Source organism: Rhineura floridana, chromosome 7 (genome assembly GCF_030035675.1).
Source record: "Rhineura floridana isolate rRhiFlo1 chromosome 7, rRhiFlo1.hap2, whole genome shotgun sequence".
Taxonomy (NCBI): Eukaryota; Metazoa; Chordata; class Lepidosauria; order Squamata; family Rhineuridae; genus Rhineura; species Rhineura floridana.
Genome location: NC_084486.1, coordinates 28,863,044 through 28,882,959, shown reverse-complemented (window position 1 = coordinate 28,882,959; position 19,916 = coordinate 28,863,044). Strand labels below are relative to the sequence as shown.

Below are 19,916 nucleotides of genomic sequence, written 5' to 3'. Positions count from 1 at the left end.
ATCCCATTTGCACGCAGCTTGTACTGAAACTGTCTGTACAGGACTTCAAAGATGTCTTTCAGCACCAATCACCTGATTGATGCTGAGACATCACATGGCAGTTCCATTGCAAAAGGTTTCAATACAATCTGCTTGCAAATGGAATTCAAAGTGGTGGCAGCTATGCATCTACTTGCCTCACTTTTGAAGTCATATGTGATGTTGGGGTGGGACAGGTCTGTGGTTTGAGGGAAATGGCCTCATAGGCCAAATTAGGACCCGTCAGGCCTAAATAGGGCTGTGGGCCAGAGGTCCCCACCCATTATGTATGTATGAATGAATATATAAATGTTACCAGGGATTGGGACCTTCATTATTGCCATCTAGTTATGCATAAAATTTATTCCAAAAATAGTTTGGTAAGTATAATTTTAACCAGGACTAAAGTTTCAACTCTAGACAAAAGTCTTGTCTTTTTTGCTAGCCAAGAGAAGAACACAAGGAATTGCTGCTGCCAATCCCTCTGGGGTATAAACTCCCTTACACCATTCAACAGTCTTAGTCTACTCTGCCTTAGGCAACAAGCACCCTTAATGCAATTCCAAGAGAAAGGGCATGTTGAGCCAGTACCCCTATCAAACTACAATTTCCAGGAATTTACATAGAAAAAAGGCAACTAAATCTGGGACAAAGACAGAAGTTTGCCATTTAGACATAGCTATCAGCAAACTACTGAGACTACCTAGTTTTATATGGAAATAGATCATGGACTGCTTCCTGACCTTTAACAGAATCAGTGTTTAGATACTGCAGTGACATCTTGTGGTCAAGGCTCATAATGACATACCAACCTCCCAAAAACCCTAAATCTAACTCATTTGATTACAACAGTGACCCAGAAGATAATGATTTCTATTTATATTGTTTAAATGTACACCAGTTGCATTTATGGTGGCCTCCTTCCCTCTATTTAAGAGTAGCAGACATTCAAGATGTAGCTTTGTCTAACAGTAATGCAGAAAGCTAATCCACAAATGATCAAGAGGTAGAGAAGCATCCTTATATATCAGGGGTGTGGCACCACCAGCTTGTAGGTCAATTGTGGCCCACCAGGGGGGTCCAATTTGGGACCTGAGGCCATTTTCACTGGTGATGTCAGCTGATGGGCACGGGTTAAATCCCACTGAGTTCAAGGGCTTTCTAAAAGGTCCCTGCCTCCTCTGGGCTGCTGGTCTTCCACCTGCTCCTTCAGTTCTCTTGCACACTTCCTCATTCCAGGCTGAGGGGGCTAGTGCAGCCTAGCAGCAGAGCAGGGAAGAGAGCATGTAGGTTCTCCTCTCCTGATAGTCACCTACCCTTTGCAAACAGTGCACGCTCTTTGCCTTCTCCCCTTTACTTGGGAAAATGGTCCCATGGCCAGGGGCAGGGTGACTGTGAGAAACCATTCTTGGTATGTTACAAGCATCGCTGCGCTCGAGAGAAGTCCCTCTAGCAGATCTGCAAAAAAGCATTGGGAGAAACTTGCTTTTTGCAGGTCTGCAGGAACTTCTCTCCAGATGCTGATGAAATACCAGCATCTTTCTCCCCATCGACCCTGGAGAAGAACTGCTTTGCCAGCCGTATGGGAAGTGCCAGGCATAACGCTACAGCTACCATTGGCCCTTGTGCTGCAGTTCCCAAGCGCCAACAGCCAACTGGTTGTCAAGTGCTTTGGAATCCCACTAGGGATTTTGAGAGGTGGGTGGGACAACCCACATCAATCATGTGGCATCATGTGATTGACATGGGAAAGGCTCCACACACCCATCAAATTTGGCCCATGAAGCCAATCCTGATAAGGATCTGGGCCTTGGAGCCAAAAAGCTTCCCTACCCAGCTACATATTAACAGTGATCTTAATTCTGCAAGTACTTAGCCAAAACAGAACCCACACACGTGTACAAACATACCTGCAGGTGGTCATCAGTGGGCTTGTGGAGATGCCTGAAGGTTTGTAGAAGTACCAAACAATCTTTAGTGGGGAAAATACCCTTAGCAAGAGTGGGAAACCAGTAAGGACTGAGCATTCTCAGTGTCCACTGAATGCTGGCTGTTGGTAGGGTGGTTTGCTAGTTGGCACTCTGAATAGCACCTTTATACACTGCAGCATTTTTGTTCCAGGTACTTGTTTTCAGGTAGAGGGGGAAAAAGAGCTTTTCGCTTTAGAAAACAATGCTGCCAAGGAATAGTAGAGCTCAGGGTCACCCAGTGAACTTGATTGCTATTAGTTTAAGCAAAGACAAAAGTATGTTTTAGTGCTAAGAGCCAACTTTGTTGGCCTACTAGATCTGATCTGCTGAGGGCCACAGCCTTCACTTATGACATCCTTTGTTAAGCAATAATGCCATGCAATATTAATCCAGATCCACACAGGAAAAAATAGCCATAACCAGTGTGTGAGGTAAAGTTGTTCTGGAAGTAGTAAGACACCTTGGTTCACTCTTAAAAATGCACACAAGTGGGAAGTTGCCAGGGAAATCAAGAGTAGAAGACTGCTGTGACCAAGACAAACTGACTAATCCTAACCATGTCTACTCAGAAGTGCCATTAAATTTAATGGGAGTTACAGCTAAGTGGAGTTAGGTCCACAGCAACAACACTTGATCCCTAATTATACCTCCAGATATTGTGATACGCACAAGTTGAATTACATTCACTTGTAAAATACCCATGATTATGTGCTCTGCACACAGAAAGGCATTTGCCATGCCCATCAGCGAGGGGCAGGCGACATTGTGAAGAGATTTTGCCTCCACTGCCACAGTGTCCCCATATACATGTCATCCCATGCAAGTGTATGGCAGGAATTTACTCTTAAGGTTAAAAAAGTGACAGGGTGCACTTAAGGACATCATTAGGGCGTGGGGTGAGCCCATTTCAGTTGACTCTAGCCTCTGGGGAGAAAAACACAAGCCTGCCCCTATGTCTACTTAGGACATAGGATTAAACTATTTCTTTTATGTAGAGCTGTGTCTGATGGTGCCGTTCTCTTATGGAAGTCTCTTTACTCCAGTGGAAGCTTCCATCAGTGTAACAGGAGAAAGCAGTGATTTTCCCAATCACCCCTCCCCAGAGTCTTCAGAGGACTGGAGTACCCCTTGGAACAGGATGGGTTGGTATGGGTGAAAATAGCCTCCCTTCCCTTCTCTGAATCCAAGGGTTTTCCATCAGTGGAAGGGTCTCTGCTAGATGTAATGCAGAGATATGCATGCCTACTGGAATAACCCAAATGCCACATAAATTCTACCCCCCACGTCCTTCAGCTACGTAAAGAGAGTTCTTCAGCATCTTTGAAAGGAAGAAACAAAGACCTCCACTCCTATGCCAGATTTCAAGTTTTTATTATTTATATAATAGTGGGCTTCATTTAACAGTTTACAGCTTTATTGGGAAGTGATATTTACATTCAAGAAAGATTTAAACCAGAGCACTCTAGACAGGGCTACAGTTTTAGAATAGGACAAAACAGACACATATAAAAACAGGGAGACTGAAAAACTTTGATGGGAAAAAAAAGATCACAAGTTTCAGCATTTTTGCTCCAACCACGCTCAGGTTGTTTTAGGACAGCTAGCATTTCTTGATCCGATTAACTGGAAGTTTGGATTTGTCCAAGTCGTCAAAGTACGGATGATTCAGGGCCATGCGGCCAGAAAGTCTTTTTGCTGGATCATAGATCAGCATTTTCTGCAAATGGAAATAGCAGCCAGTTACACATTAGCCACTTGACATACAAGCGAGCTTAGACAGAGACTGCAGTCCTCAGAACTTGCACATTCCATGATAAACTGAACCTAATGGCCACTTAATCCAGTATTCCAAGTCTCTCCTTTCAGAGAGATTTCACACTAGGCCAAAACGTTTAGGGTATGAAAAGATGGTGTTCTCACCTGTCCTAGTTTAAGATTTTCAGTTACTTCCCAATATCAACATTGAGGAGGCGAACCAACACTTCTAGACCCCAGTTCACACATAGGATTCTATGGTGCACTCCTCACATGCACAGCAAATGCAGTATTCAACTAACTTTTTGCACTAGAGTTAGCACAACCAACTCCCAGAACAAATTTAGGGGTACATGGGGGGGAAGAAAAGGAGAAATAATTCCATTCCACAAGGAAAAATCCTTGCACTGATAGAATGACTGCCTTAGCACTATGTTAATACAACCTCAAGTGTACCCCCTTAACGTCCACTATTCAGGAGACCCAACCTATGAAGCAGACACTCCACAGAGACCTAATTGAACAAATGTCCAATCCATGTGGTACTTCTTCCTGCTTTTGGAGGGAGAGGAGATTGTGTGAACTGGGCACCCACACCAACTATTAATTTATTATTTATTTATTTAATATCCTGCCCTTCCTCCCAGAAGGAGCCCAGGGCGACAAACAAAAACACTCAAAGTACTCTAAAAGTACATCTTAAAAACAGAAGACTTTAACACATAACAAAACTCTTTTATAAAAGAAACAGCTTAAAAAAATATATCTTAAAAAGCAATTCTAGCACACAGGCAGACTGGGATAAGGTCTCTACTTAAAAGACTTTTTCAAATTGGAAGTTCTTCAGCGGGCTCCAAAAAGAAAACAGATAGTGCCTGTCTAATATTTATGGGGAGGGAATTCCAAAGTGTCAGTGCCACAACACTAAAAGTTCGCAGCAGCATAGTACTTCTGTTCCATGTAAAGGTGGGGGTGGCAGAGTGCCATAACATACCATTTAACACATAGCAGCCCATTAACTTTGCCCTCTAGAGCTCTAAGCTTCTCCATCAAGAACAGAACCAGCCCATAGTAATTTGGTAATTGTGCAAAGGAGTGAAGAGGGTGGGGTGGAGAAATTACGTCTATTAATTATGCCCAGTGGGGGAAAAATAGGTAAGGCAGCAAAAAACTTCTCTCATAGCTCTAGAACTCTGAGTCATCCAATGAAATGGATGTGGCTGCTGTTTAAGGACACACACATACACACAAAAGTGCTTCTTTACATGACACATAATTAAGATCAGAGCTTGGAAAAGTTACTTTTTTTGAACTACAATTCCCATCAGCCTCAGCCAGCATGGCCACTGGATTGGGTTGATGGGAGTTGTAGTTCAAAAAAAGTAACTTTTCCAAGCTCTGATTAAGATGGTGATGAAGGTCTCTGCTTTAGATGACTTTTTTTTTTAAATGGGGGAAATTAGAACCTCTCCTCCATGACCTTGTCTATCAATGGTGATCAGCCATGGTAGCCTAATAGGACCTCTACATTCAGAGGCAGCATGCTTATAAATACCAGTTGCTGGGAAGCAATAACATGGGAGGGCTTTTACGGTTGTGCTTTGCTGTGGGCTTCCAAAAACAAACAAAAAAAGGGTGGCTGGGCACTGTAGGAAATACAGTACTGGGCTTGATGGACCATTTGTCTCAGACAGCTGGTCTCTTCATCTTGCATTGCATAGATATTCACTGTTGTTCGATTACGACTTATGGCGACCCTATGAATCAGTGACCTCCAAGAGCATCTGTCATGAACCACCCTGTTCAGATCTTGTAAGTTCAGGTCTGTGGCTTCCTTTATGAAATCAAACTATCTCTTGTTTGGCCTTCCTCTTTTTCTACTCCCTTCTGTTTTTCCCAGCATTATTGTCTTTTCTAGTGAATCATGTCTTCTCATGATGTGTCCAAAGCATGATAACCTCAGTTTCAGGCAAAAAAAAACCTTGCAGTTTGAGAACATACCTATAGCCAACAGATATTTCTATTGAACTTTAATAAGCAGGGAAATTGGGCACCTATAGTGAATCCGCCAGGGGAGCAGGAAACTTGATCTCCTCTCTGAGATACTATACTGCCCTACAAATTTGTCAAAACGCAAACACAATTTGGGTTGGTCTTTCACAGTCCAATCCACTTCCTGTATAGCTTGGAGGAACTTGGTAAAATGCATCTCTGGGCATATTTGTGAGTAGTGGCAACACCTGCAATCACCCCAAATTTCAGAAACAAGGCCATGTCCAGCCTGCCTTAAATGGAGTAGTTTAAGTATAGCAGGCTGAACACATGCATCTTGGGCAGGCCTAGATTCATTGCTTAAGCAATGCAACTTATACAAACAGAGCAACTTATTGTAATCAATTTGATTAAAGCTGCAGTTTCAGATTCAACTGTTAATGCATTCAAAATAGAAATATAATACATTCTGCAGTATGAAACACAAAAGGTTGTCTTCACCACCATATGACACTGACCAATAAAAAAACTTTGAAATTAATAAAAATTAAAACGAGAGAAATAATTTCTAGGTTAGGTAGATTCTCTGTAGAAACAGTAGTGACACAACAAAGAAGCAAAGTAAGAAGAACACTAACAAACATACAAAAATGTAATTCTCCATCTTTGGATGCAGTCCTGACTGCACGTGTTGCCATCACTCACCATATGCTCAGAGGCACATGTCACCAAATTCTTCCAAGCAACACAGGACGTGGATTGGACTGTGAAAGACCAACTCAAATTGTTTGCATTTTGACCAATTTGTAGGGCAGTATAAATATCTCAGAGACGTCAGGTCTCCTGCTCCTGTGGTGCATTCATTATAGCTGCCCAATTTCCCTGCTTATTAAAGTTTGATCGAAATATTTGTTGCCTATAGGTACATTCTCAAGCTGCAAGGGTTTTTTTCCCCTATTAGTGAATTTCTCTTGCTTTTTAATCCAGGAGATAAGAAATGGGATTCTGTACAAGTATGCTTAGAATGGATTGGTCATTTGCATGCTTATTGAGTTCGGTGGGATTTATTCCCCGCAATCATGCTTAGGATAGATGAAACTGACCAAGGGGGGGGAGGGAAGGACAGGAAGAAGAGGGAGGAGGAGGAGAGGGAGGGCAGGTTTGATAATTTGCATGCTTATTGGGTTATTGGCTTATTGCAATCATGCTTAGGATAGGTGAAACTGATCACAGGGATAGAAAAGAAGGGGGACGAAGGGTTGGAGTGGGCAGGGGGAGAGGGGAGGAGAAAGGCAGGTTTGATCATCTGCATGCTTATTGAGTTCAGTGGGATTTACTCCTGTGCAGTCACGCTTAAAATAGCATGAAACTGAGCAAGGGGAGGAGAAGGAGGAGAGCTAGACAGGAGAGGAGAGAAGGAGGAAGAAGAGAGGGCAGGTTTGATCATTTGCATGCTTACTGAGATCAGTGGGATTTACTCCCATGCAATCATGCTTAGCATAGGTGAATCTGACCTGGGGGAGGGGCAGGAGATTGGATGCATGGGCACTGAGTAGAGAGAAATCCCCTTTCCAAAAGGAAAGCATTGTTAATAGTATCATTCTTTTTCAGGGTTTCCCCCACGTTATTAATGTACGGCAGAAGTGTAGTCTTCCACTCAAATTTAAACCAAAGCTGTCCCTGGACACATAGTTTTATTCCACTTTAAACAGTTATGGCTTCCCTCTCAGGATCCCGGGAAGTGTAGTTTGTGAAGGGTACTGAGAGTTGTTTAGAAGATGGTCATTCTCCTCACAGAGCTACAGTCCCCATAATTCTCTGGGAAGAGGGCTGACTGTTAAACCAATCTGGCCACTGGAGCTCTGTCAGGGGAATAGCAGCCTCCTAACAATTCTCAGCACCCTTCCCAAACTACACTTCTCAGGATTCTTTGAGAGAAGCCATGACCGTTTAAAGTGGAACAAATGTTTGCCATGGGTGTAGTCCCTTGATTAGCCAAGCCAAACAGCTGTGAGTCTGGCTTTTAGAACACTGACAGTTGGTTCTTAGTGAGCATGCCTGCGCTATTATAGACTTCAATGTTAAAATTTCTTAAATTAATTAAAAATCAGCCAGGCATTTTTAAAACTTTTAAACTGCAGAAGAATGTCAGAGTATGGGGCAAGGTCAGTAATAGGATTACAGGTACTCTGTGAACATGGCTGACTTTTAATTAATTTCAACAAATTATGAGACTGACAGAAAAAAGTCCAACAGGGGTTTTTCTCTTGTTTTACACTTTGAACTCTGGATTCTCTCTGAGTATAGCCATGAAAACTTAGAGGGTTGTTAAGCAAGTGTTTCTGTGTTCAGGACTATAAGTTTTGTAAGGTTTTGTTTTGAAATGAGCTTAGGGGAAGCAGCAGAATGGCATAGGGTGTTTTTTTTTCAATTTAACATTGCGGAATGCAAAAAATCCATATTGGCTATAGCATACAGACACTCTTGTGGTTGTATAATGTACAAATCCTGAAGATACCCAGTGTATCCCTGAGACACACTGAATTTTATGCAATCCCCTCTTCATTATTGCATAGTCTTATTTAAGCTTCACAGCCATGAGAAGAAAAGCTTTCAGCCAGGTGGAAGACTGTCTACCTTGCATCAGCACTTTTTAAAAAAGTTATATATAAATTTTATAGGAGTGAAATATTCATTTTACCGAAAGAAGGTCTAGTCCATCATCATCCAGGTTTTTCACATGAGAGGCTAGACTGCTTGGTTTCCACTTGGGAAAAGTGTTCTTGTAATCCTGCAAGGATTCTACTTCAGGCCACACTTCATTGTTGGGCGTCCCCAAAGCTCTACAAGGAAAATAACCAGAGTTGGTTAAGATGTATTAGCAAACTTGTTTAAATGGATTCTGTCAAATACTTTTTTGAAGATTCCCTATTTGAAGAGGACCATAGTAATGCTCAAGAATCTAACTGAACTGAGACACAATTATGCAGCTCTGGACTGAAATATTTTAAAGACATGAACATCAGTAAGGTTGTGTTGCCAAACTGAAATAAAATAGATCTATACTGTGTTTGGAAGTAAAAAAACATGAATTAAAATAATAAAAATGCTTCATAAGAAAAAAAATATTCTGTATAACCTACAGAAATAATGTAGTTTAGTGGGTAGTATGCTTGGTGCAGATAAGTAAGGAAGTAAAATGAATTCAACGTAATACATACATAATCCACCATGGCAGTTGTCGCCAAAGCTGTACTTTTTACACATCAGTTCACTGCATCCAAGCTGAACCACAGCAGCAGTTGCCAGAGAAGTAATTTTAAAAAAGATGTTTTTAAAGCTTTTTTTAATAATGTTTCTAAAGATGTTTTGTTTCAATATATTTTAAAGTCTGTTTTTATGATGTTTTAAAGTGTTTTTAGTGCTTTTGTTTGCTGCCCTGGGCTCCTACTGGGAGGAAAGGTGGGCTATAAATCTAATAAATAAATAGTGTTGCTGCTGCAACATCCTACTCTGATCACGATGCCATCTGAACACTTCTAAGTTTATACATGATAACCTATGCACATGGCTTATAGGATCGGGCCATCAAGGTTGCAATCCTAAGCATAGTTACCAATAAATCAGTCTCCTTGAACTAAGTGGGAGTAGTTCTCAATATATTGAGAATCACACTTGGTTTCAGATCAGAATAATTTGTTGAGCATTTTGCCATTACAACAGGGACAAACACAGGTCGCAGTTCACTGCACAAGGGAAAAAAGGGCTAAAGTATAATCTCAGAATGATGGGATATAACGTTTCTACAAAAGGAAATCTGAATTTATTGATCAAAGGAACAGACTTCAATTCTGTGTGTCACAAATAGCTCCATCCCATTTTAAATTAGATACCTGAAGATCCTGAACAACTGATCAATTTCTGAATCTCCATGAAAGAGTGGCTTCTTCGTTGCCATTTCAGCAAATATTGTCCCTATGCTCCATATATCAACGGGTGTAGAGTAACGTGCAGAACCTAGCAGCACTTCTGGAGATCTGTACCACAGAGTTACTACCTAGGAAAAGAAAGGGGTTATGAGAACATTTTTTAATGGTTAAAAAATATCTAACATGCTTTGGAACAGCGATGCATGACTTAATGCAATCTACTCTATACTATCCAACATGCTACATTTCTGGAATCAGTTCTTGAAGCAGCATTTGCTTTTTTAAAGAAGGCACAGTCTTCTAGCTCCCAAATTGTAAATTCTGTGATAAGTTAATATGCCCAAGGTAGTTAACATATTAATTGTTAATTTATATCACACCCTTCTTCCAAGGAGCTCATCCCATTTCATCTCCATAACTATCACGTAAGAATAGATTAGACTGAGTAATGGTGTTCATTCTAAAGCTTCTTACTGAGCTCCCTGGCCAAGTGGGACTGATCTCTCTGGTCAGAGTCCAGCATTGTCCACAAAGCCACATTATCTCCACGGTGTGGCCACCTTTGGAATTTGCATACAGTCCCCATTGCCTCAGACTCAGGTTCCTTATCGGGAGCTAAAATACTTGGGGCATTTCAGTCTAGAAAAGGTAACTTGGGGATGGGGAAGAGGGAAAGAGTTTTGTGAGATCATGGATGTGATATCAAAAGCAGTTACTTTTTTCTCCCTTTTGCATAATATTAGAACTAGAGGCAATCCAATGAAGTTACTGCTGGGCCAAAATATTCAACCCAGCCCACCTTTGTTAAGCATAGGCTGTACAGTGTAGCATCATTCCCAGGGGTGTTCTGTCCCACGAACATGGCCAAGCAGCTGCTTCAAGTACCAATGAGGCTTTGTTGTTGTTTTAAAAAAAAGGGGAGGAAGAAAAAAAAACCCTGTGGCCACCTCATATTTAAAGGTAAGACAACACTCATCTTAAAATTCTTTAAAAATTCATCCACACATAGACCCCCCCCACAGTCAAAGGCAGTATGCTTCCGAATACCAGTTGTTGGAAACCACAGCAGGGGAGTGTTCTTGCACTCACGTCCTGCTTGTGGGCTTCCCACAGGCATCTGGTTGGCCACTGAGAGAACAGGATGCTGGACTAGATGGGCCTCTGGCCTGATCCAGCAGGCTCTTCTTATGTATGTCACCAAGTATCCCCCTCCCTCAACTTTCCTAGTGGGATGAATTGTCCTGTGAAAGTGGGGGCAGGGGAGAGGATATTTGGTACATCTTTAAATGAAATGGATGGGCAGCAGATCCAGGACTGCTGCCTTCTCCAAACTGGGGCCCTCCAGATACTGCTGGACTCTCATCATCCCTGACCATTGGCCATGGTGAATGTGAGTTGTGACTCAACAATATGTGAAGGGAACCAGGTTGGCAGAGTGTCCAACAGGAAGTACATCTTCATATGTGCCGTAAACGTCATGGCCTTCGCTGTCACAAAAAGCAATTACAGCTGTTAGCTTAGGTGAAAGCTGTAGGCAGAGACAGCTAAATGAAGCCCCAGATTCAGAAGCAGTACACCTTTGCACGCTAGATGCTGGCGGGGAGGGGGCAGAAGAGCAGCCAGAGATGAGTGCTGCCTTCATGTTCTACTTGCGGGATTTCAAACAGGATGCTAACTAGATGGATCTTTATTCTGATCCTGCAGGGCTCTTCTTAACACTATGTAACAACCGCCTTAATGCACATTACATGGAAAACTTGTTAGCCTTTTAGTGTAGGATTTAGCACTGTCAGGATCAATATCCTGCTACAGAATAGCCATTGAAGGCCCCTTACCTCATGTGTGTAAACTCGCACAGGGATGCCAAAAGCTCGAGCCAACCCAAAGTCAGCTAGCTTAATTACTCCATTGTCATCGATTAACAAGTTCTGAGGCTTCAAGTCTCTGTGCAGGACTCTTCTTGAATGACAGAACACAATACCTTGCAAGATTTGGTACAAGTAACTCTGAAAAAATATAAACGAGGTTATTACCAAAGGCATGTAGACAAGTTAAGATGCACTTCACAGAAGACATGCAAGGACCTACTTCACCTCTAACCTTCCCAAATTATAAGGGCAAAATGGGACTGGTGTGCTGCAGGTAGACATTATGAAGCATTCCAGATTAGCTTCATTTCCCACACACACACACACATTTTTTTTCCTTTAAAAGAATGGGGCAGCTTACACTAGGCTCCTAGTGGTCTCCAATCAAGGCTACATGATGATTCTTTCCTCTTGTCCTTGCGCCTAGCCAGAGCAGCTCACCTTGTGGGGCAGAGCTGCAACAAGAGTCTTCTGACAGCACCATCGCTACCACTTACTGGGAGGAGCAAGGCAGCAGCAAGATTGGCACTGTGCGGATGCACCGGATGAGGCAACCTGGGCAAGCCACTCCTGGTGCCTAAGGCCTTTGGCTTAATTTCTTATTCTCAACCCCAACTGCAACCAAGCCCAATCATGAAGAACCTCATGTGAATATCCATTGCTCCCCTCATCCACTGTTAATTTTAGATTGCAAGTTCCTTTGGGACAGGGACCTAATCTTTCAGTTTGCTTGTAAAACTGAAGCATTATGCAGATGGATGGCACTATATAAAACAGACAAATAGATTGCATCAAGGAGGTCCATCCTCCTTTAGCTTCAATAATGCTACTCCAGTGGGCACTCCCCACATCATTTACTGGGACAATTTTATTGATAAAATTATTATAAAAGCTATTTCATACAAAGGGTCAGATTCAAAAAACCATCTAAAAGACCATTACTGCCTTCTTTTATTTGTATCATACAAAGGAAATAACCTTTAAGATAGGACACAGGAGAACACAAACATGTGCCACACAGAGCCTGTGGCCCAAGAATCTTCAATAGGCCTTTGAGCACGCTTTGTAGCTACCTGGCCACTGCCAAGGAGTGGCATTGCTGAAGCTTTCCACCAGTTCTTAGACTGAACTACTGCAGTACAGCGGCATGCAAGACATTTTGCTATGGAACCATTTGCAACAGTCATTTTTAAACTCTGTTCCTAGAAATCCTTGAGGTGCTTTGGGATCATCTTACGAAGGGATCCTAGATGACAAGATCTATAACAATGGACAACCATCTCCAAAACACAAATTGTCTACTCTTACTCGCTCTCTCATATTATCTGCAGCTACAATGGATGTTGGACACTTTTAGGACATGTCGGTTTCTGCAAGGCAACAGCAAAGCCCAGGCCCATCCAGTGTTTTGGATAACTGTGTGTGCACTGGAACCCCAGGAGTCTAACATGGAAGGGATGATGGAAATGCTGTGCAGTCTTCAGCAAACAAATCAACATAAAAAGGGTTCCAGGGGTAGGAAAGTTGCAAGCCACCAGTTTACAGTATTGCTTCTTTACCTTAACAAGCATATGGTCTAAATACTGTCCAGATGGGATAGAATCCAAGTATTTCTTGAGATCCATAGAAAGAAATTCAAAGATAAGGTAAAGTCTTGAATCTTGCATAAGCACATCCTGAAGACTGAAAATATATTTTTTAAAAAAATTGAAGACAGCTCAATCCCCTTCATTAAGCATACAATGTAAGTTTGTTATATACAACACTAATGTCTCTTTGTCTAACTTGTCAAGCATCTCATCACTAATTATCCTTAAAACTATCTAATCAGTCCTCACAACATGCCAACCTGAGGGTCTGACAGTTTCACTGCATCAAACATGCTTTCACGCTTATGTGAAAGATGGTAATTACATATCCTGCACAATCCATTAAGCCTATAGCCATAAACTTTATGATGGCAATAATGGATGAATAGGTGTTATAAGTTAATGCAAAACAGTGAAGTGTAACAAAACTAATCCAATACTTAATTATTAAAACATAAATTGATCAAATTGGATATAGATTTTTTAATGTATTTAACATTTAAAATCTACACTTTAATTGCTTAAATCTGCTATCATTTGATCCACTCTATAAAACAGAAAAGAAAACTAAGGGCAAAGGTGAGACTTGAGGTCAAGCATTAAAAACACAATTCAGCTGGACTAGTGTTACATTTAGTGTTCAAATTCTGAACATTTATGCAGTCAAACCAATGGGGTGGACATGTACTTTCTATTTCATTCAGAAACACTGTTCTGCTTAGTACTATCAGTCCTGGCTTCTGGAAAGTTTGGCAAGCAAGTCTTCAAGGAAGTGATCTTCCTTTGTATCCCACTATGTATATAAAGAGCCAAACAGAACGTTTTAATATAACAAATGCTTCCTTAAGCACATTTAAGAACTTCCAACTGGGCAATCAAGTGAAATACTGTGAGCATTCTTCCTTCTTTCTAAACAGGGAAAATGGAAAATAAGAGAGCAGCCTGGAATATCACAGGAGGCTACTATACCATCTCATGCTATGGCTTTGCCAGCTGAAGAAGCCTAGTCTCTCCCTTCCTTTTTAAAAGACATCATTCTATGCCAGGGATAGCTAACATGGTGTCTTCCTGATGTTGTTGGGACTCCAACTCCCATCAGCCTCAGCCAGCATAGCCAATGATAAGCAGCAGCTGGAGGGGAGCCCTGTTGTACTCCCTTTCCAGTTCCAATAAATCATATAGAACTCTATTGGATATGTAGGTGCTCTATAAAAAGGTAAAGGTGTCCCCGCACTTGTAGTGCGAGTCGTTTCCGACTCTTAGGGTGATGTCTTGCAACGTTTACTAGGCAGACCGTATATATGGGGTAGGATTGCCAGTTCCTTCCCCGGCCTTTCTTTACCCCCCAGCATATGCCGGGTACTCATTTTACCGACCACGGATGGATGGAAGGCTGAGTGGACCTCGACCTCTTTTACCAGAGATTCGACTTCCTCCTACCATTGGAATCGAACTCTGGCCGTGAGTAGAGCTTTCGGCTGCATTACCACCGCTTACCACTCTGCGCCACGGAGGATCTTAGGTGCTCTATAGTTTCTCTAATAATTGCTTGGTTCACATTCTAACTCTTACAAATGTAAATCAACTCAAACTTTCCCAATGAAACATCACCAATTCCTTCATTGCTCAGCAACAGTGAATTCAGAAGACAGTTTTGAATTTAAACCAAGGGTATGATTTTCTACACAGCAGCTTTGGTTATATTCAAGGCAGATATGTTAAATGCAACCAAAAATTAAGACATATATTTAGATTAGGCCTAAAGTGTGAAACAGTTCAATTTATCTGTCTCACCATTACACAAGTTTCCACTTTTGATTCTCATAGTTGCACCACTACCAGAAATTAAGATAGCTTAACAGAGCCCTACCTAGTACAGGTAAAAGACCTCTGAAGAAGCATGGAGCCTTCTATGAAAAAGTTTTAGCCATTTAAAAATTATGCAGAAATAAACAAGGATTTTTAAAAATGGGTATGATCCAGCCAGTTAAAGCTCTTATCAGCCCCACTGATTTTAAACAAAAGATATTTAAGCATGTTTAATTCTACCATCAAAAAACAGTGACTTGAAAGTGCTTAACATTATATAGATTGCATTCAATACCCATTTCATTAGTAATTTTAATACCAGTTGTATCTTGGTACTATACACCACCTTGCATGTTACTGAAAACCTATTTTCAAACAAAACCCAGGTTTATAGACGTAGACATACCAGACAATATTGGGGTGATGTAGCTCTTTTAACAAGGAAACCTCTCTGATTGCGGTACTGGGAACACCTTCTTCGTCACTTTCTAACCGAATTTTCTTCATGGCCACCACTTGGCCTGTAGCTTTGTGTTTGCCTTTGTAAACAACACCATATGTACCTAACAGGGAAAAAGAGTCAATTAAATGCTGCACAGTCTAAGCACACAAGGAATGAATTAGTAAGGTAGATGCAAAATCCAGGGAAAGCAAATCTTATGATTTGGAATACCCAAGCCAAGAAAGACAGGAAAACATAACTTGACTAACTCAACCATTTAAAGCAAGGATAGATTTTACAGACGTTACCGATTCCCACTGGCAGTGACACCAGCTATGAAGATCTCTCTCTTTTTCACACACACACTGAATGCCACTACCTGTTGCCTCAGAAATCCAGAATTATGACTGAAAAACAGCCCTTCACAGACTCACAAGGACTCAGCTCTTGAGACGTAGTTCTCACAGAAGCTGTAAATCTGCCTACCACTCCCCACCTGTAGCTTGAATGTTCTTCCATATTAAAAAAAATATCTGCACTTAGAAAACTGGATGTCAGGGAGAAGTGTAGGAACCCTGCTCTATGCACTTCATACCAAAGGTGCGGTAAACTTTACTGCTGTAGTACCAAGGAGGATTGTCGTAGGCAAAGCAAACATACTCCAGTTATAAACCTTTTAAGATTTTTATAGATGGAAGTCCAGTCTCTGGACACATGTGCCTGGTTCACATAGCACAATGAGCCAAACCATGGCTTACCAGGACAACACAAATATGTGCTCCTTTTTACTTCCATGCTGTGCTAAGCTAAGCCAAGGCTTGGCTTAGTACATCACCTGAACCTAGGTTCGTGGTTAAGCTCTCACCAACCATGAATTGTAGCCAAGATTTGTTATTGGCTATGGCTAGTGGTTGATGAGGATAGAGGTTAAAAACAAGCCCAACTTTGCACAGTATGCTAAGCCAATCTTGGCTTAGCTCAGCATGCTGTGAAAATAAAAAGGCCAGGGCAGAACAAAGCAGATGTGAGCTCCTCTCTGAAAGCCTGCATGTTTGCGCTGTCTGAATAAGCTTACTGTGTAAGCTTACTGTGTTGTGTGAACCAGGCCGTAGTCTTAACATGGAACAAAGCGTTTCAACTCAAGGGTGGAAGAACGTTACCTCAGCAAACCTCTGTTCCTGAGAGAAAGTAGTGGTGTGCTTGGTGATGCAGGGCAGAAAATATTCTAGTGCTTTATCTTTCTGTGGAAGATTGCCCCTTTCATAAATTCATTAGTAACAATGAATGGATGCCAGTTGCAAATACAATATGAGGAAGGCTTGGCAGTTTTAATTAACGTCTTTCAGGTAATTATTCCTAGCAAGTGTACAAGTCAGCATATCATTCAGTTCTTTGGGGTGGGGGGACTCCCATGTCACAAGGAGTTTGACATTAAGCTCCTTCTAAAATAAACAGAACAAATGACAATTGCTTCTAAGTATGTAGGCTCAGGCTGGAAATGCAAGACAAGACTATGTAACAAATCAAATATTACCTACCTTCACCAATTTTTTCTATTTTTGTGTAGTCGTCCATTGCTCCTCAGTATGGTAAGACCTGAAACAGAACAAGGACAGCATTTGTAGTGACAGTGCTTATGAAAAAGAGTTAGATTTCAAACAGCCAGTTGGGCATGTTTTCAAGTGGCATGTATGTCTTTTTCTTCTTGCATCAACAGTAATTTAGCCAGCTATAATTAAGTTAAAGGAAAGATATGTTGTTCTATTACTGCTGTGATGTAGAGGGAGTAATCAAGAAATGTTGTTGTTGTTGCAGTGAATTTCACCTGTAACAGTTTAAGACTGGGTTGAAAAGGCTAACAAAGGGCAAGTAAAGGTCTTGCCATTGCATATCCATGCATATATTGACAGTAGAGTTATGTCTCCATTGTTGAAATAATGTTAAGCCACTTCTTAGAGCTATGTCCTTACAAAGTGAAGTTCAAAGGTATGAGAGACTAGATATAGTGGGAAAAGAATCACAACAAAACAGATTTACAGATCTAAATGAAAAGCTGCTGTGGAGACTCAAGCTATTTATGGTATTAAAAGTAGCCACAAAGAGGAAGGTATTTAGCAGCCATCACAATGCCAGAATTGACAGGACAAGGCACAAGTCTATTGGAAGGAAGTTCCATCATTTTAGAGACACCACTGAGAAAGTCCTGTCTCTTGTTCATACTAATTTATCTCAACAGGAGGCACTCAAAAATACCCCCAGAGTAAATCTTAGAATAAAGGCAGGATCCTTCTTTAGTGTTTTATATATTAAGACCAGCACTTTAAATTGGGCCTGGAAGCCTACTGTCAGCCACTGCAACCAATGCAAAACTGGAGTTATGTGGTTTCTTGCCCTCACTAGCATCCAGGCTCCAGCAGCTTGCACCAGCTGTAGCTTCCAGATAATCTTCAGAAGCAAGCCCCACATACAATGCAACAATTTTATTTGGAGGTAACCAAGCAACCAAGTCCAGGTCCAATGGATGTAGATAGAGCTACACCTGCCATACAAAAGCACTCCTGTCTACTGACATTGCCTGTGCCTGTCTACAGAGACAAGTCCAAGAGCACCCCCAAGCTGCATACCTGGTCCTTCAGGAGGAGTATAACCCCAACCAGGGCTGGTTCCACACCACTGTCCAGATTAACTGGCTTCCCATCCCACAGAGCTTCCAAATTTTCCAGATTGTTTTCCCTCAGCCATCTCAGAACTGCATCCAGTCTTCTCTTCCAAGAATTCCACAGCCTTCCTGGGATTCTTGAATGGGAAAGAGATAGAGCCATGTGCCATCTGCATATGGATGACACTGAAGCCCAGACCTCCAGATGACTTTTCCCAGCAACTTCATATAGACACTAAAGAGCACTGGGTATTAGATGGAATCCTGTGGGCACCCCATAAACCAAAGGATATAGGATAGAACAGAAATCACTTAGCACTACCTTCTGATACTGACCATCCAAGGGCCAGAACCACTTAGTATTGTGCCCTACCACCACCCACGCCAGTCAAGAATGCCATAGTTAATGGTATCAAATGACACAGAGGTCCTAAAGGACCAAGAGGACTATCCAGTTTCTGACAGAAGTCATCCACCAGGGCAATCATAACACGTCCATACATGAACTGTGCAATCACAGTAAGCAATGTTTTGTCCCAATCAATACCTGTCCATACTGTTATAAGGAAGGCAGGTTACAGGTGGAACAAAATAATGTGCATATTTCATGTCCCATAATATTGCTTTTATTTGCTAGAAGTGTCTTTCCTGCTTGGAGCTTTGTAAGTTATTTTATTTGCACACCTATTTAAATATATTCCAGATAACTGTTGTCATACCTCTGACATTAGGAATAGTTTAGCCAAAAGAAGCTGCAGTCTGAAAATATCAAAATCCTGCTTACAAGCATTATTCCTTGCCTGATTGCTCATAAAATGTAGTTTCTTGTAAGGGCAGGAGAGTCAAGTGTAGATTTATAAAGGGCAAGGACAAAGAGATTTTGAGGATTAAGTACGCACGTGTGTGAGAGATAATAAATACCTTGCTACCCCTCCATCAATACACTGATTTTTACCCTCTAAATCTAGATCAGATAGGATAGCGCAGGGGGAGGCTTAAGTATTTAATCGCCTCCTTTCCATTTTGAGAAATACCATCTGACCAACAGCAGAAACAATCCCTTATGGATACGTTTGCAGCCTTAATTGTTAAATCTGCTTAAAAGGAAGGGGGAGTGAGTAAAGGCATACAGTACATAGAAACTGATGCACGTTTGAGAAATATAAAATCCCTATTGATTCTCAAAAGAGAAGCTCTCCTGCTCATCCACGTAATTCGACAAGACAATAACAATAGAATGAGTAGTCCAAAGATTATGTAGCCGTGCTATACGGGGCTTATTTATTTTTTAAAAGTGGAATTTAATGGACTCCTCCCTTAAACAATGAAACCCCCCCCCCTCTCCAGGTACATTCCCAAACTCTCCTCCTCGTCCCATCTGTTCACTTCTCTCCCAAACCACAGCATCCAAATATCACTTGCCTGGACCTAACCCCCCTCCACCTTCCCTCACTGTCCCCTTACCCTCTCAGCCAGGGCCAACCACACTGCTCTGGCCGTTCCTCTCGTTTCCCCAGCAAACCAAGAACCCACGCTAGGAAGAATAAGCAAGCAGACGCTGCTACGTACGCCTGCTGTGAGAGGCCGAGCGGAGACGAATTCAAATTAATTGCGCTAAGCTGCCTCCAACGAACCAATGGCACTGCGCCGCCGCTTTCAAAAAGACCAATCAGCGCGTGTCAGCGGGCAGGCGCCAAAATGGTGCGGAAGAGCGGTCTGGTTGTCTGGTGGTGGCCGGGCGCAGCAACCTGAAAAGAAAGTTATCTAAAGCGCGTCATGTTGGGTTTTTTTTACGACTCTCTGCCGGGTTTTTCCTTCTCCTATTCCTCCGTTGCCAAGGAATTCAAAGATGGGCGGGTTTAATGAATGTGTGCCGTTTTCGGTT

At 41.8% G+C, this 19,916-nt stretch overlaps 1 protein-coding gene across 2 annotated transcripts; it reads right to left on the bottom strand.

Moving 5' to 3' along the window:
• Positions 1–3,342: 3,342 nt before the first annotated feature.
• Positions 3,343–19,621, bottom strand: CDK1 (cyclin dependent kinase 1). Of its 2 annotated transcripts, XM_061635103.1 has the most exons (9): positions 19,496–19,621; positions 17,997–18,168; positions 16,911–16,968; positions 15,337–15,493; positions 13,092–13,215; positions 11,500–11,670; positions 9,629–9,792; positions 8,437–8,578; positions 3,343–3,705 (listed from the first exon to the last, which is right to left on the bottom strand). In XM_061635103.1, the coding sequence occupies exons 3-9, from the start codon at positions 16,945–16,947 to the stop codon at positions 3,589–3,591; spliced, it is 912 nt and encodes a 303-aa protein (XP_061491087.1). In that variant the 5' UTR covers positions 16,948–16,968; positions 17,997–18,168; positions 19,496–19,621; the 3' UTR covers positions 3,343–3,588. The 2 variants fall into 2 exon arrangements, with proteins under 2 accessions (XP_061491087.1, XP_061491086.1); XM_061635102.1 differs by lacking the exon at positions 17,997–18,168.
• Positions 19,622–19,916: the final 295 nt, after the last annotated feature.